Source organism: Jaculus jaculus, chromosome 6, assembly GCF_020740685.1.
Source record: "Jaculus jaculus isolate mJacJac1 chromosome 6, mJacJac1.mat.Y.cur, whole genome shotgun sequence".
Taxonomy (NCBI): domain Eukaryota; kingdom Metazoa; phylum Chordata; class Mammalia; order Rodentia; family Dipodidae; genus Jaculus; species Jaculus jaculus.
The window spans coordinates 46433856-46448367 of record NC_059107.1 but is presented as its reverse complement, the minus strand read 5'-3'; the positions used below and the strand labels follow the sequence as shown (position 1 = coordinate 46448367).

The 14512-nt window shown below is 39.1% G+C and overlaps 1 protein-coding gene across 1 annotated transcript in view; it reads left to right on the top strand.

Annotated features, from left to right (window-relative positions):
* The window catches only part of Dnah6 (dynein axonemal heavy chain 6), a 397099-nt gene that overhangs the window by 281363 nt on the left and 101224 nt on the right, over nucleotides 1-14512 (top strand). The window contains exons 46-50 of the mRNA XM_004660533.2: nucleotides 3645-3876; nucleotides 8504-8656; nucleotides 10317-10457; nucleotides 11444-11686; nucleotides 12861-13028. Of these exons, the coding sequence (XP_004660590.1) occupies nucleotides 3645-3876; nucleotides 8504-8656; nucleotides 10317-10457; nucleotides 11444-11686; nucleotides 12861-13028 (937 nt within the window). The remainder of the gene's footprint in view (nucleotides 1-3644; nucleotides 3877-8503; nucleotides 8657-10316; nucleotides 10458-11443; nucleotides 11687-12860; nucleotides 13029-14512) is intronic.

Below are 14512 nucleotides of genomic sequence, written 5' to 3'. Positions count from 1 at the left end.
CAGATGGTCTGCAGTGTCTGTCCCCACTTTGTGCATTATGATGGAGACACAGTCATGAAAATGGTACTTCTTAGTCTTCCTTGTTCAAGAGAAAGCAATGGCAAAAGGTTCTAGGTGAAGCTGACAAACACCTTCTGCAAAGGGCCAGATAGAAAATATTTTGGGACAATAACAAATAAGCTTGAGTATATTTCAATAAAACTTCTCATAAACACTAATATCTGAACTTCATATGATTTTTACCAGTCAGGAATGTTACTATTCTTTTGACTTTTTTAACCATTTTAAAAAATCAGAAAACCAGCCGGGCATGGTGGTACACACCTTTAATCCCAGCACTCGGGAGGCAGAGGTAGGAGGATTGCCATGAGTTCGAGGCACCCTGAGACTCCATAGTGAATTCCAGGTCAGCCTGGGCTAGATAGAGTAAGACCCTACCTCGAAAATCAAAAAAAAAAAAAAAAATCAGAAAACCATTCTTACTGTACATAGCCATCAAACACATAGAAACAAAGTGGATAGGATATGGCCTACAGGCTGTAATTGTTGACCCCTCTTCTAGACTAAAAGCAGTATTATCATGACATTTAAAGTATGGAAACAACAGAAGGCAGAAGAGGGTGTAAAGATGGAGGAGACCAATTTGTAAGTTTGATTTTTTTGCAGAAGAACCTAATACTAGGAGCTTGTCTTGTGTCCTGCCTATAAGAGCAATCTTTAAACAAGTTCTTGTAGACTTCCTGCTCTGTTCTCACACTACATAGCTCTTTATGACTATGAGTGATGTCTAATCAGTGTTCTTCATTCCATAGTTTTAAGGCTCTGGAAGTTAGCCACTTGAATATGGATAACTTATTAAGCATCTCGCAGAGCTGTGCACAGCTCTCATAGGCAGCTGACAGCACCTGGGTCCTCATGATGGAGCTGAGGGAGCTCATATGTGGGAGAAGGTTGGCAATGATTGTCTCTCATGTGTTTCAGCAACCATGTTATATGATAATAAGAACGAGCACGCCAGGGCCTCCAGCCACTACAAATGAACTTCAGATGCATACTCCACCTTGGGCATCTGGTTTACATAGGTCCTGGGGAATTGAAGCGAGTTCCTTTGGCTTAGCAGGCAAATACCTTAACTACTAAACCATCCCTCCAGCCCCATTTTATTTTTTAGTATATTTATTTATTTGCAAGTAGAGAGAGAATGAGTGAGGGAATGGGTGTGCCATGGCATCTTCCTACTGCAAATGAACTCCAGATGCATGTGCCACTTTGTTCATCTGGCTTTACATGAGTACTAGTGAATTGAACCCAGGCTGTTAGGCTTTGCAAGAAAGCGCCTTTAACCACTGAACCATCTTTCCAGCTTCGGATTTCAGTTTTTAGAATGGAGTTACCTTCTACCCTTTCCAGGACAAATTGCTCTTCTATGTTCTTTTGAGTCTGGGCCCCTAACTAACTGCCTACAGAATGGGTCCATCTACTTCCTAATCTCTATAATCATCTTAAATAAAATCATATAGATAGATGATAGATCTTCTTATATTAAATAAATAAATTGTTTGACATTTCTCCCATGATTTCTAGTTTCTGTTGGCACAATCTGATATTTGAAATACTTATGGTATTAATGTTTAAAGGAAATCATCTTTACAATTTCTATTTTCTTTTTAAGAAATTGTTAGCATTGTAAAGGGCATTTCAATGATACATGTTGTAGCTCCACTATGCTGGTAGCTCTTATCTAAAACATCAATAGGGCAGAAAGTTTAGTAAAGATTCAACATTTTAGAAAAATAATTTATTGACATCATCACTCTACTTTTATCATGTGGACAATATTTAGACTTGATTCTCATGTATACCATTCAGTTTTATACTGGCAACCCTTTTCTCTTCTTGGGTTTTTAATTTTTATTTCTATTTCTGTATATCTTCAAAGACTCATAAAGTATTTGTGGCTAATTTACACTGTAAGCCATAACATGGCATTTTTTTTCCCTCTCTAACCATTGCCTTGTGAAACATCATCTTGTAGAGTAGAAACCTATGGCCAGCTAAAAGGTATTTTGTACTCTTTGGGGTCATCTGCTATTCCTACTTTATTTACATGCTCCAAAACCTTTCACTTTGGATGTAGAGGAGGGAGGACTGGGAGTTCAAGATCATCCTCAGGTACATAGCAAGTTGGAGGCCATGAGCTACATGAGACCTTGTTTCAAAAATAAATGCATAAAGAAGTCAGTAACTAAAATATAGATCACTTCAGTATTGTTTCTATAGTATTGTTTCTCTTATTTATTTAGTATTATTTTTCACCCAAACTCTACTTAGTGCTGGCCTTGTGGTGGGGTCTGTGGGTTTCTCCTATCATTTCAATTACTATCGCACTGCTCTATTCTCTCTTGTCTGTCTCTGTCTCTGTCTCCTCCTCCTCCTCCTCATTTTTTTTCTCTCTCTCTCTTGTTGCTATCATGCATCCTCAGAGAGCACATTTGCTCCAGTAGATTTGTACTCCTTTCCTAATGTTTTCTCTTTCATCATTTTGGATCACTTTTCCTGTGGGTTCTGAGCCCATTCTCTTGCTCTCTAATTGCCTGCTCAGAAATATCAGGAATTCTACTAGGGGTACTCTTCCACTACATTTCAGTTTAGGGATCAGATTTACCTTCTCTCTCCAATTTTTTCCTAAGCTCAAAAAATTTTAAATATTTATTCATTTATTTATTCGTTCACTTATTTGTTTGAAAGCAGAGAGAGAGAGTATGAGCATGCCAGGACTTCTTGCCACTGCAAACAAACTCCAGATGCCACTGTGTATCTGGCTTTTTGCTGGTGCTGGGACATTGAACCTGCGTTATCAGGCTTCATAAGCAAGCATGACTTTAAGTGCTGAGGGTCTCTCTGGCCCCTCAAATCATTTTTCTAATCTTTCTTGTTGAATGTCCAGTCTAGTATCATGATTGTGGTGCTTTTTATTTTTTTTAAGATTTATTTATTTATTTATTTGAGACAGAGGGGGGGAAGAGAGAGAGAGTGTGTGTGTGTGAGAGAGAATGAACACTCTGGGACCTCCAGCCACTGCAAATGAGCCCTAGATGCATTGCACCACCTTGTGCATCTGGCTTAAGTGGGACCTGGGTCCTTAGGCTTCACAGGCATGTGCCTTAACTGCTTTGCCATTTCTCCAGACCTGTGATGCTTTTTTAAATGCTCATCAATGTGAATCAGAAACTACCTAATTTTTTAAAAATAACATAATAATTGATCTCCCCTGACCTACACTGTATTTTTACAGATCCAGGGCTTTTTCTTCATGCTTGTCCTTATAAGTGGAGATTTAGGATTGCCAATAGCTTGGTTATCATAAGTTGTGGGATAAATCAGTCAGGCTTCCTGACAAAATCATCTACACTTAGATAAATGGAGAAGTTTTACTTCATTTTAAATTTGCCCATGTACAGGCAAAGATCTACCAGCCTGAACGGATGGGGAATGGTGGGGAAGCAAGCCAGGGGCATTTTCACCTAACCGTGAGAGGTGCTGTGCATACACTTCTCCCACCAGTGGTCCCCACGGGTGCAGGCCCTCACAGCACAAGCCGTGTCTGACCTGGAAACACAGCTTCCTCTGCTTTCTTCCTGCAGAATTGCCCGGATGATCCGCCAGGAAAGAGGCAATGCGCTGCTGGTCGGAGTAGGAGGCACGGGAAAGCAGTCTCTCACGAGGCTTGCAGCTCACATCTGTGGTTACAAGTGTTTGCAGATCGAACTTAGCCGGGGTTATAATTATGACACTTTTCATGAGGACTTGAGAAAGCTGTATAAAATGGCAGGTGTGGAAAACAAAAATATGGTTTTCCTTTTCACAGACACCCAGGTACGTACTTAATGAGCAGTGAGTAAGACCAGGAAATGTGCCTGGGCTTTGAAGAGTTCCTCGGATAAAGTTCAAAAGTTTGTTGTCTCTGCTAAAGTTCCCTGCACCTTATGAAAGACTACTATAATATAGTTGTATTTATGCTACTGAGTTTCCCACTTGAAATTCTAAGGGGTTATGATAAAGGATTAAAAGAAAAAATTTAACTGTTCTTTGAGGGACAGGGAAAAAATAGCAGATGGCACTAAAACCTTTGTTTAGAAATACATGCAAGAAAATAATTCCCATAGTAAAATTGGTGCAGGAAATATGCTGTGCCCAAGAAAAGTAAAAATTAAGAGTTAGGCCTCAGTCAAATTAACTGTAAAAATTAACATAGGATTATATCTGTAAGGAAAAAGTTGAGAGGTGAGTTTGAAAGGAAGACGCAGGTGGACATCTTCAGCAGGAAGTAGAGTTTTATTCGGAGGTCACAGAGGGACATTTCACCTTTCAGCAGTCTTGGGACCAGAAACGTGAAGTGTACTGGTAGCTTTTCTTATATCTATAAGAGCTAATCTAGGCTAGAGATGTTAGCTTAGTGGTAGTGTGCTTGCCTAACATATACAAGTAGCTGGGTTTGATCAGAAACACACATACCCCCCCCATACACACACACACAAAAGCCAATTTAAGTGACCCTGAATTCCATAGTCAAGGATTTTCACACTGGCTACTCGAGTATTTTTAACTTTAGGGAAAGTAATTTTTGTAGAATTTAACCAATAAATAAAAGCATGATATATTTGATGCATAAATAGTTTAAACTTTTAATTTTTAAAACATTCTAAGTGGGATTAATTACAAATGAAAGATGAAAAATTTTCAGTATCTATGGATGCAATGAGCTTATATCTTGTTATGAAAGTGGTTATTACAAGTTTTAAAAAGAGGGGGAATAAGCACACCAAAAGAAGAAATATAGTTGAATGTGAATATGAAGTTCCTAAATAGAAATGTTCAGTCTCTTGGGCTGGAGAAATGGCTTAGCGGTTAAGCGCTTGCCTGTGAAGCCTAAGGACCCTGGTTCAAGGCTCGATTCCCCAGGACCCACGTTAGCCAGATGCACAAGGGGGCGCAGGCATCTGGAGTTCGTTTGCAGTGGCTGGAAGCCCTGGCGCGCCCATTCCCTTTCTATCTGTTTCTTTCTTTCCCTCTCTCTCTGTCACTCTCAAATAAAGAAATAAAAATGACAAAAAAAATTTAAAAAATAATAAAGAAATGTTCAGTCTCACCTATAATCAGAGCAATTCAAAATGCTAGTGGTTTGGCCTGGCAAACTGGCAAAAATTAAATATCATAACAGGCACGGTTGGGAAAGGTGTGCATAAAATAGGCCCACTCCTTCCCCACTGAGATATAGTAAATTAGCCAGATAGTTCTGGCAAGTAATTAGAAATATGTAATTAAAGCCCTTAAATTTCTTTTACATATAGTCAGAGCTGCATACAAAATTGCATTGCAAAATACTTATTTTTTTATGAAGTAGGAACTTTGTATGGACACATCATGTGTTGGTGCCATCATTTCCCTCCTCCCTGTCCCTATTCCACTAAAGGCCCTCCTCAGTGGGATTCCTAGTATTCACCTTGGTGTTGTGGGTTATGAGTTGTGAGAGCAGCAGTCAGTCATTGGGGGTGGGGTGGGCAATGCCTCTGGATATTCCCTCCCACTCTGTGGTTCTTACAATCTTTCCACCCCCTCTTCCACAAATTCCCTGATCCCTGATGGGTGTTTTAAGTCTACTTTAGTGTTAAAGTCTCAGCAACTTTTAAATAATTTGAAAGAGTCTCGTGGCATAGCGAAAGTCATATCAGTAAATTCTGGCATAATCACACAATAGAGTAGCATGTAAAAATTTTAAAAGATGTGGCCAGATGTTGTGGTATATGCCTTTAATACCAGCATTTGCAAGGCAGAGATAGGAGGATTGCTGTGAGTTCAAAACCACCCTGAAACTACATGGTGAATTCCAGGCCAGCTGGGGCTAGATTGAGACCCTATCTTGAAAACAAAAATTAAAAAGATATAAAAACATACACATTAATTAATAGAAATGTGTTTATGAGATACTGTTATATTATGTATACAAAGCTTATTGACCATGTAGGCTCATTAAGTTCATGTATATGTAAATAAATACACCATGTGCACAACTAGAAAATATCTGAACCATAGGCTTGTGAGTGACTTGTATTTTCTTAGCTTTGCTTGTCTATAGTTTCTAATTATCCTAAAATTAAAACATTATGCATAGATATTTTTAATAATTGTTTTCATTTATCAGAGAGAGAATGGGTGCATCGGGGCCTTTAGCCACAGCAAATGAACTCCAGACACATGTGCCACCTAGCACACCTGGTTTACATGGGTCCTGCGGAATTGAAAGTAGATCTTTTGGCTTTGCAGGCAAGCTCCTTAACTGCTAAGCTCTCTCTCTGGCCCATATACATAGAATTTTTAACATTGCTTTTATAATCAAGCATCTATTATAAAAGGCTACAAGTACTAAGGCTCCAAAGATGAAGTCATATTCTCTGGCTCCACCTTAAGCACATGAAAAGCCATTGCCCTCTGGTGAAAGCTCCAATCAATCCCAAAAGTTGTACAATATGGAACTGGAGAGATGGCTCAGCAGTTAAAAGTGCTTGCTTGCAAAACCAGACTGTCCAGATTCAATTCCCCAGTACCCACATAAACCCAAATACACAAAGTGGCACATGTGTCTGGAATTCATTGGCAGCTGCTAGAAGTCCTGGTGTGCACATACTATTTTTCTCTTTCCCTTTGAAATAATTTTTTACAAGTTCTACAAGAATGCAGGGAAAATATAATCACAACTAAATTACATGTTCATATATGTATGTCTATATATATGTTAAAAAAGTTATAAATGTGAGAAGAAATTGAGAGAAATAAGATGTTAAGGTTTTTAATTTGCAATTAGTAGGAAATAACAAAGTAGAAGTTAGAAAGTAATTGGGCATGGTGGCACACGCCTTTAATCCCAGCACTCAGGAGGCAGAGGTAGGAGGATCACTGGGAGTTCAAGGCCACCCTGAGACTACATAGTGAATTCCAGGTCAGCCTGGGCTAGAGTGTTGCCCTATCTTGAAAAACACAAAATTAAAAAAAAGAAGGAAAGAAGTATAGATAATATGAAGAATATAATTGCTTAACTGGAATTAACAGCTGTACACTATAATTCATTCTTATAGAAAACCAAATATTTCCCAGTAGTACTGAAAATTTGCAAAATCTGATCATGTATTTGTCTAAAGACATGTATCATGAGCTTTTGAAAGGTATTAGCTGTGCTTACAACATTCTTTGCTTGGGCTTTACTCAAAGCAACTAAAAATGTGGCCTCAGAACTGTAAAACATTCACATAAAGATGAAAATCTAAACCTCTCTTTAGAAACACTGAACTTAATATAAATAAAATCTGGATCTGAATAAAAAATTAAAAGCAATCAAAAGTAACTCACTTAGGATTTGAGGAAAGTAAGGAAAGCATCAAGACAAGGGAGCAATCATGAAAGCATAAATAATGAAACTTAAGATACAGAAAGTTGGTGCTTGCTCTGAAAGAAAATTAACAGATATAATTATGTCACATTCACTTGAGAAAAGACAAAAAGTTACAAGTGAAGAAAATAAAAGATACCTTGTCATAAGGCCCAACTTTTATGTAACTAAAAAATTAATACAAACAAGAGGATAAATTATTTTTAATACTCGCATCAATTATGAGACAAAAGACTTATTTCATAATGTGCAAGTTGTTCATTAACATTTAAAAGAAAATCCCAATACCTGACTGGTTGCAATTTGGACAGATTGTTTTAATGGAAAGAAGTGTGGATGACATTTGCCCTTGCTAAAAAGCAAAGATATGCAAATTAATATGAGCCAGACAAATTAACAAAAACAAATGTCACTACAGTCATACTTAAACTGAATGAGAAGTAGTCAAAATCCATGCACTTTAATTACTAATCTCAATCCTGGAAATATATTCAAAAAACATAAAGAAAAATCAGGCATAATAGTGCACACCTTTCACTCCAGCACTCCAAAAGGATGAGGTAGTAGGATCATTGTGAGTTTGAAGCCAGCCTGGAACTGCAGAGTGAGTTCCATATCATCCTGGGCTAGAATGAGACTCTGCCTCAAAAAAGAAAAGAAAAGAATCTAACTAGGGTTGGTGCTCTAGGCTTAAAGATGTACTTATAATATAAACAAGATGCAAACCATTTCTGCCCATGTAAATGCATGATGCATCATCTCCATGGTGTGTTATGCTTCCATAATCGTTTATGATAAGTACTCTGTAGGAATGTGATTTAATATTTATAATAAAACAGGAACTTAGTTACTACATTCAAAGTTACTACAGGCAAAAAAATAAGATATTATACATATGACTTGGACTAGGTAAGATACTGTATTTGTGCTGATAGTACATTTGAAGAGTAAGAATTGATGCAGTTAGCACATGTGAATTTTAGAATAAACATTTGCTTTCTAACTTGCATGTGGTCACTGTAAATGGTTAAGTATAATGACCACTGCTTCCTTCGACAGATTGTAGTGGAAGAGTTCTTAGAAGATATAAACAACATCCTAAATTCAGGTGAAGTGCCTAATCTATTTGAAAAGGATGAGCTGGAACAGGTTTTAGCAGCCACCAGACCACGAGCAAAAGAAGTCGGAATTTCTGAGGGGAACAGAGATGAGGTAACACATGCCAGAACAGTTACTTGACTTCCTAAACAAAAAGTTGGCTCAGCCTTTCATTTGAACCCACTGTTCCCTTTTAAGAGGTCCACGGATAGCATTATTTTCAATGTAATTACCCTTCTTTGTGATTGTATGTGGTCCTTCCTTTCTGTAAAGTGGTACTTCACCAGACTGGCAGAAATCTCCATGGAAACAAAGCACAAGCCCTACCCCTACCACCCCGTGGAGAACATAGTCTGTCCAAACCAGCCACTTCCCTTACTGTGTGATTATCACACATTCATTTAGTACAAGCACCGGGCAACCATGAGGAAGGATGAAGGCATGAGTTTAGTGCTTTTCTTTTACATGGTGTACATGCCTGAGTGCATGCTCATATGTGTGTGGACACATGTGTGTGTACAGGTGTGTATGCATATGTATGCCTGTTCATGTGAAGGCAGAGGACAACCTTAGGTGCTATCTTCAGCTACCTCTTTTGAGACAGGGTCTGTCTTTACTGGAGCTCACCAATTAGAGTAGATTGGCTGGCTATCAAACCCTTCTACCTCTTGGGATCTAGCTCAGATCTTCATGTTTATAAGGCAAGCATGTTACGCAGCTACCTCTCCCAGCCCCAATGAGTCAAATGTTTATGTGACCCTCCTATCAGCAAGCTTATGCACAAGAAAACAGAAGTGTACAGTGTAGATTCTTCTCACTTTCGTATTTCTCCAACACCATGATGTCATACATCTACCCAGTATTCCCTTCTTTCTGCATCTTTTCTTCCAACTTTTTTGCTATTTCTTTTCTGTGACCCTTTGTGGGAATTTCCTATACTACTAGATTAGGGACTGTAAGTCTAGACAGCAATGTAAGGCACAAGGGATGCATTAGAGAGTTACAGAACCATTGGGAGGCCAAAGAAAAGAAACCAATCTGAACTCCTTGGCATGAATGTAAAATGTGTAACTTTATAACCATGGGAGCTGCACCCTCTGCCACACATTCCTATTGGACCAGAAAGCCAATAACCAATGTACCTCAGCTTCCAGCTCCAAAACCATGAGTCCTCCATCCTTCATGTCCAAAAGCAGCCAAAATAAGAATAAAAAATAATTGTTCAGGAGCCACACTCTGCACCTGTAAAACTGGATGTCTGTACCTGACTTCATTCCAAAGTGAAATCTGCTGTGAATTGCTCTCAACTTTATGAGATATGCTGATAAAGAAAGGGAATCTATATCACACCCAGAGCACAGGTTGCAGTGGAGTCTTATAGGATATCTTGTTTTTCCTGAAGTGTTGGCCACTGAATCCAAGGCCTCACATGCTAACAAAGCCTTATACAACTGAGCAATCCCTAGCCCTCTTTTTACTATTTATTTTGAGATGGTCTTCCTAAATTACCCAGGTTGGCCTTGAACTCACTCTGTAGCTGAGGCTGGTCTTGAACTTGCCTCCACCCTGCTGCAGGTTCTTGTATTACCAGGATGATAGGCTTGCACCACTAGGCCTGACTCAAGATGTCATTTTTAATCTGTACAAACCATTAAAAAAGGGGGTCAGCATGGATGCTAATTTATGAGATAATAGAATCCTTACATGGGTTAGCCTTACTTATTTTCCTTGCTGCTTCACCCTTCTGTTAAATGGAAACTGCTCCTTCTGTCAGGTGTTCCAGTACTTCATTAACAGAGTCCGTCAGAAGCTGCACATTGTTCTCTGCATGAGCCCAGTTGGTGAGGCCTTTCGGTCCCGATGCCGCATGTTCCCATCCCTTGTGAACTGCTGCACCATTGACTGGTTTGTCCAGGTGAGTGACACCTCAGGATGTCTCTGTGAGGAGTTGGATTCACTTATTCTGAAGGGTAACATGTTGTTCATAATACTTGCATTAACTCTCAGGAAGTTACTCATACATGAGATCATGGTGATACATAGAACAAAGGCTACAGAATTTATAAAGGAAGAGAAGACTACTGACTTTAGCAGCACAGAAGTTATCAAATATGACAAGAACTGTTTCAATGGATAGTGGAAGGAAAGGACAAGAGAAAACATGGGGCTGAGGCGATGGCTCAGAGGTTAAAGATGCTTGTTTGCAAAGTGTGCCAGCTTGGGGTGCAGTGCCCCAGTGACCACGTAAATTCAGATGCACAACATGGTGCCCCCTCTCTCTCTCATAAATAAATAAGTATTTCTTAAAAAAATAAATAAATAAGAGAGGTGAGCAGATTCAGAGACACTGAGTATAGGTAACAAATTTAAATTTTGCCAAAGGAAATAGGAAGATTTGGATAAGAGCTAGAGGGTACATGAGGTCAAAAAATATTTTTGTTTTGTTCTGCATGTATGTGTGTGGTGGGCTTGTGGGGGGATGGTACACTGTGTGTGCTGGTGGACATGCATGTGTGTGTGTGTGTGTGTGTGTGTGTGTGTGTGTGTGTGTACATGAGGAAACCAAAGGACAACCTGAAGTGTTATCCTCAGGTATGCCACCCTCCTGTGTTGGAGACAGGGTCTCTTATTGCCCTAGAGCTCACTGATTGGGCTAGACTGGCTGGCCAGTGAACCGCAGGGATCTACCTGTCTCTATGTCACCAGGTCTGGAATCATAGGAGTACACCACTCCTCTGGACCCTCAATGTGGGTGTTGGGGATCAAACTCAGGTCCTGATGCTTGCAAGGCAAACACTTTACCAACTGAGCTATCATCCCAATCCCTAGTGTCATAATAGTTAAGCTGCATGTTGTTGAAATGACCAACAAGGTTTTTTCAGACTGTCTCTTTATTAACAGTGGCCCAGAGAAGCACTTCTGTCTGTGTCAAAGACATTTTTCTCAAATGTTGACACTGGGAGTGAAAAACTGAAAGAAAATCTTTCTCTCATGTGTGTGAACGTCCACCTCAGTGTGACCCAGATGGCAGACCGCTACTACGCAGAGCTGCGCAGGCGCTACTACACCACGCCCACCTCCTACCTGGAGCTCATCAATCTCTACCTGTCCATGCTCAGTGAAAAGAGGAAGCAGTTGGTTTCAGTAAGCTTGATATTGTCAATAAAACATGTTTTTAACTTGGGTCCAAATCTTTGGGGAATGAGTGAGGATCTATGCACCTGTGCCAAGTAAGCACTCCCCCTCGGAGCTACATCCACCACAGCCCTCTTTCCCCCAACTTTGCTCCTGATAACCTATAATTGTCAAGAGCCAAAAATGGGTCTCATGCTGTTGGTACCTCCCTCTACCTGAATATTTACATCTTTCTTCTTTTATCTAAACAAGTATTGGCTCTGTAGAATGATAAGAGTTAGGTCTGAATGATCTAATATGTAGCAATAACCACTTGTTCTCACTAAATCAAGGACTTCAGGGCCATACAATGTGTAACCTAAACTCCAAAAGCACAAGGTCCTGCCATTTTGGGAGTTCTGTAAGCTTTAGTGGAAAATAAGCTTTAAAAAATAGCTCTCACTTGGGATGCTGAGGAATTTAAATAAGACAATGTGTCCATGAAGGGCTTAGACTGCAGTCTGACACATATTGGAGGTGCTCAGGAAAGAGTGGATCCTTTCATGAACATTGTTACCATGTCCTAGAACTCCAGCATTATAAACACAGTGCCATTTGCTAGTTAGATGTTCAAAATACTCAACTTGTAAAATAACTGATATTTTTAATTCTGTCAATTTGAAATGAGCCTTTTGACTTAATCTGCAAAAAAATTAGCTCTTGTTTTTCCCTCTAGAGGGGTTTTTTCTATATGGATGGTCTCTTTAACCCTAGACAAGAATTCTGACCCCTGAGAAGTAAGGTTCAAATCTAGAAACTGGCATTCAGTTCCCGGGGCCCTGTCTCCCTGGGCTCTCAGTGCTCTTGACCCAGTCTTGAGTTAAACAAGCTTCCAGAACTAGGCCTCCAGGGATACCTATTCAAGTTTTTCCTTAAAATAATATACTGTGGTCCCTTCCTTGATGAGCCACACGATTCAGAGCCATTCCCAGCTATGAACAGGAAGTTTGGATCTAAGCACACCATAGCCACTTCCTAGAGTTCTGTCACCTGAAGATTTCCCAACTTGCCATAGGTTCACAACTTAAAGGACTGTAAAGTGATTTGCTAACTCTATAGATATGTTAATCTAACATATGAAAATGTATGCCAGTAAAATTATAGCTTGAACACTCATATAATAGAAATTTTTGTTGTCATTTAGGCACGAGATCGAGTGAAGAATGGTCTTACTAAGCTATTAGAAACAAACATATTAGTAGATACAATGAAATTAGATCTTTCAGATTTAGAGCCTGTGCTACTAGCAAAATCACAAGATGTCGAAGCCCTGATGGAAAAACTAGCCGTGGATCAAGAAAATGCCGATCAGGTATGATACATTACCTGATGGTGTGGGTGAGTGGTCTTTGGTCTGCAACTGATCACATTCACGGAATACTAAATGTATCACTTACTCTTCTCATTATTGTGACCAATACCTGACAAGAAGAAACTTAAAGGAAGAACGGTTTGTTTCGATTCATAGTTTGAGCAGATACCACCCATCATGGAGGGAAAGGAATGTTGGCAGGGGTGGGAAGTGGCCTGTCACATTACTTCCACAGTCAGAAAGCAGAGAGAGAAAAATGCTGGTGCTCAGCCTGCTCCTTTCATTCAGTCCAGGACCCACATCCAGGGTGGGTTTTCCCTGCTCAGTTAAACCTTTCTTGGAATACCCTCATTGATATACTCAGGTTTTTTTCCATAGTGTCTAAATTCTGTCAGTTGAAGATTAACCATCACAATAAGTGATCAGATCATTTTATTATAAATGTCATTGAAATAATCAGGTGATAGGATATTTATACTATTTTTAACAATTTACCAGTGTTTTAAGTTATAAACAATCTCATTTTGCTAAACCAAGATAGTTCTGTCCCATAGAATTGTTAAGTTCAAGGAATGGAACAGAAAGAGTTGTGACAAAAGTATGACATAGAAATATAAAGCAGCCATTCCTCTCCCATGGCAGAAGTGCTTGTTAATTTTATCTCTATAATACTAACAACATGGCATGAGATAAAATTTCCTTTTCATCACTGGTCTAGCAAATGCAACTTACTATTATTGGCTTTGTTTTAAACTCTGTGTGTGTGTGTGTGTGTGTGTGTGTGTGTGTGTGTGTAAGCACCTGTGCACATGCACACACACACACACCAGGGTCTCATCTGCTTTACATGGATAGATGGAAAATTGAACCTGGATCAGTTCAGGTTCCTTTATCTACTGAGCCATGTCCCCATCCCTTGTTGGCTTTGTTTTAAAACACCAGCACTCAGACACAAGTTGAGTGTCCCTTATCTAAAACATTTAGTATCAGAAGTATTTTGGATCTTGGCTTTTTCCAAATTTTGGAATAGTTGCATATATATAAGGCACCTTAGCTATAAGTTTAAGCACAATTTTTTTGTTTCATGTGCAACTTATATAGATACCATGAGGTAATTTTATGCAATATTTAGTGTGGCTGCCTTTTGACTGTGACCTGTCACATGAGATCATATGTGGAATTTTCTACCAATAATGCTTAAAAGTTGCATAACAGAAGGAAAAATAATGACATCAAAATAGAAGGAAAGAAGAAGGGATTCAGTGGAGGGGGAATTCAGGAGGAGAAAAGGAATGGTAATGACAGGAGATTATGATCATGATATGTTGCTGTATGTATGAAGGTCAATAAAAATTTGAAAAAGAAGCTGTCTGATATTCAATAAAAATATTTATAGATGAAAAAATAGTTTCTGATTGCAGATGTTTGGAATAGAGAACTCAGCCTAAAACGAGACCATATAGGCAAGTCATGCTCTTATTTCT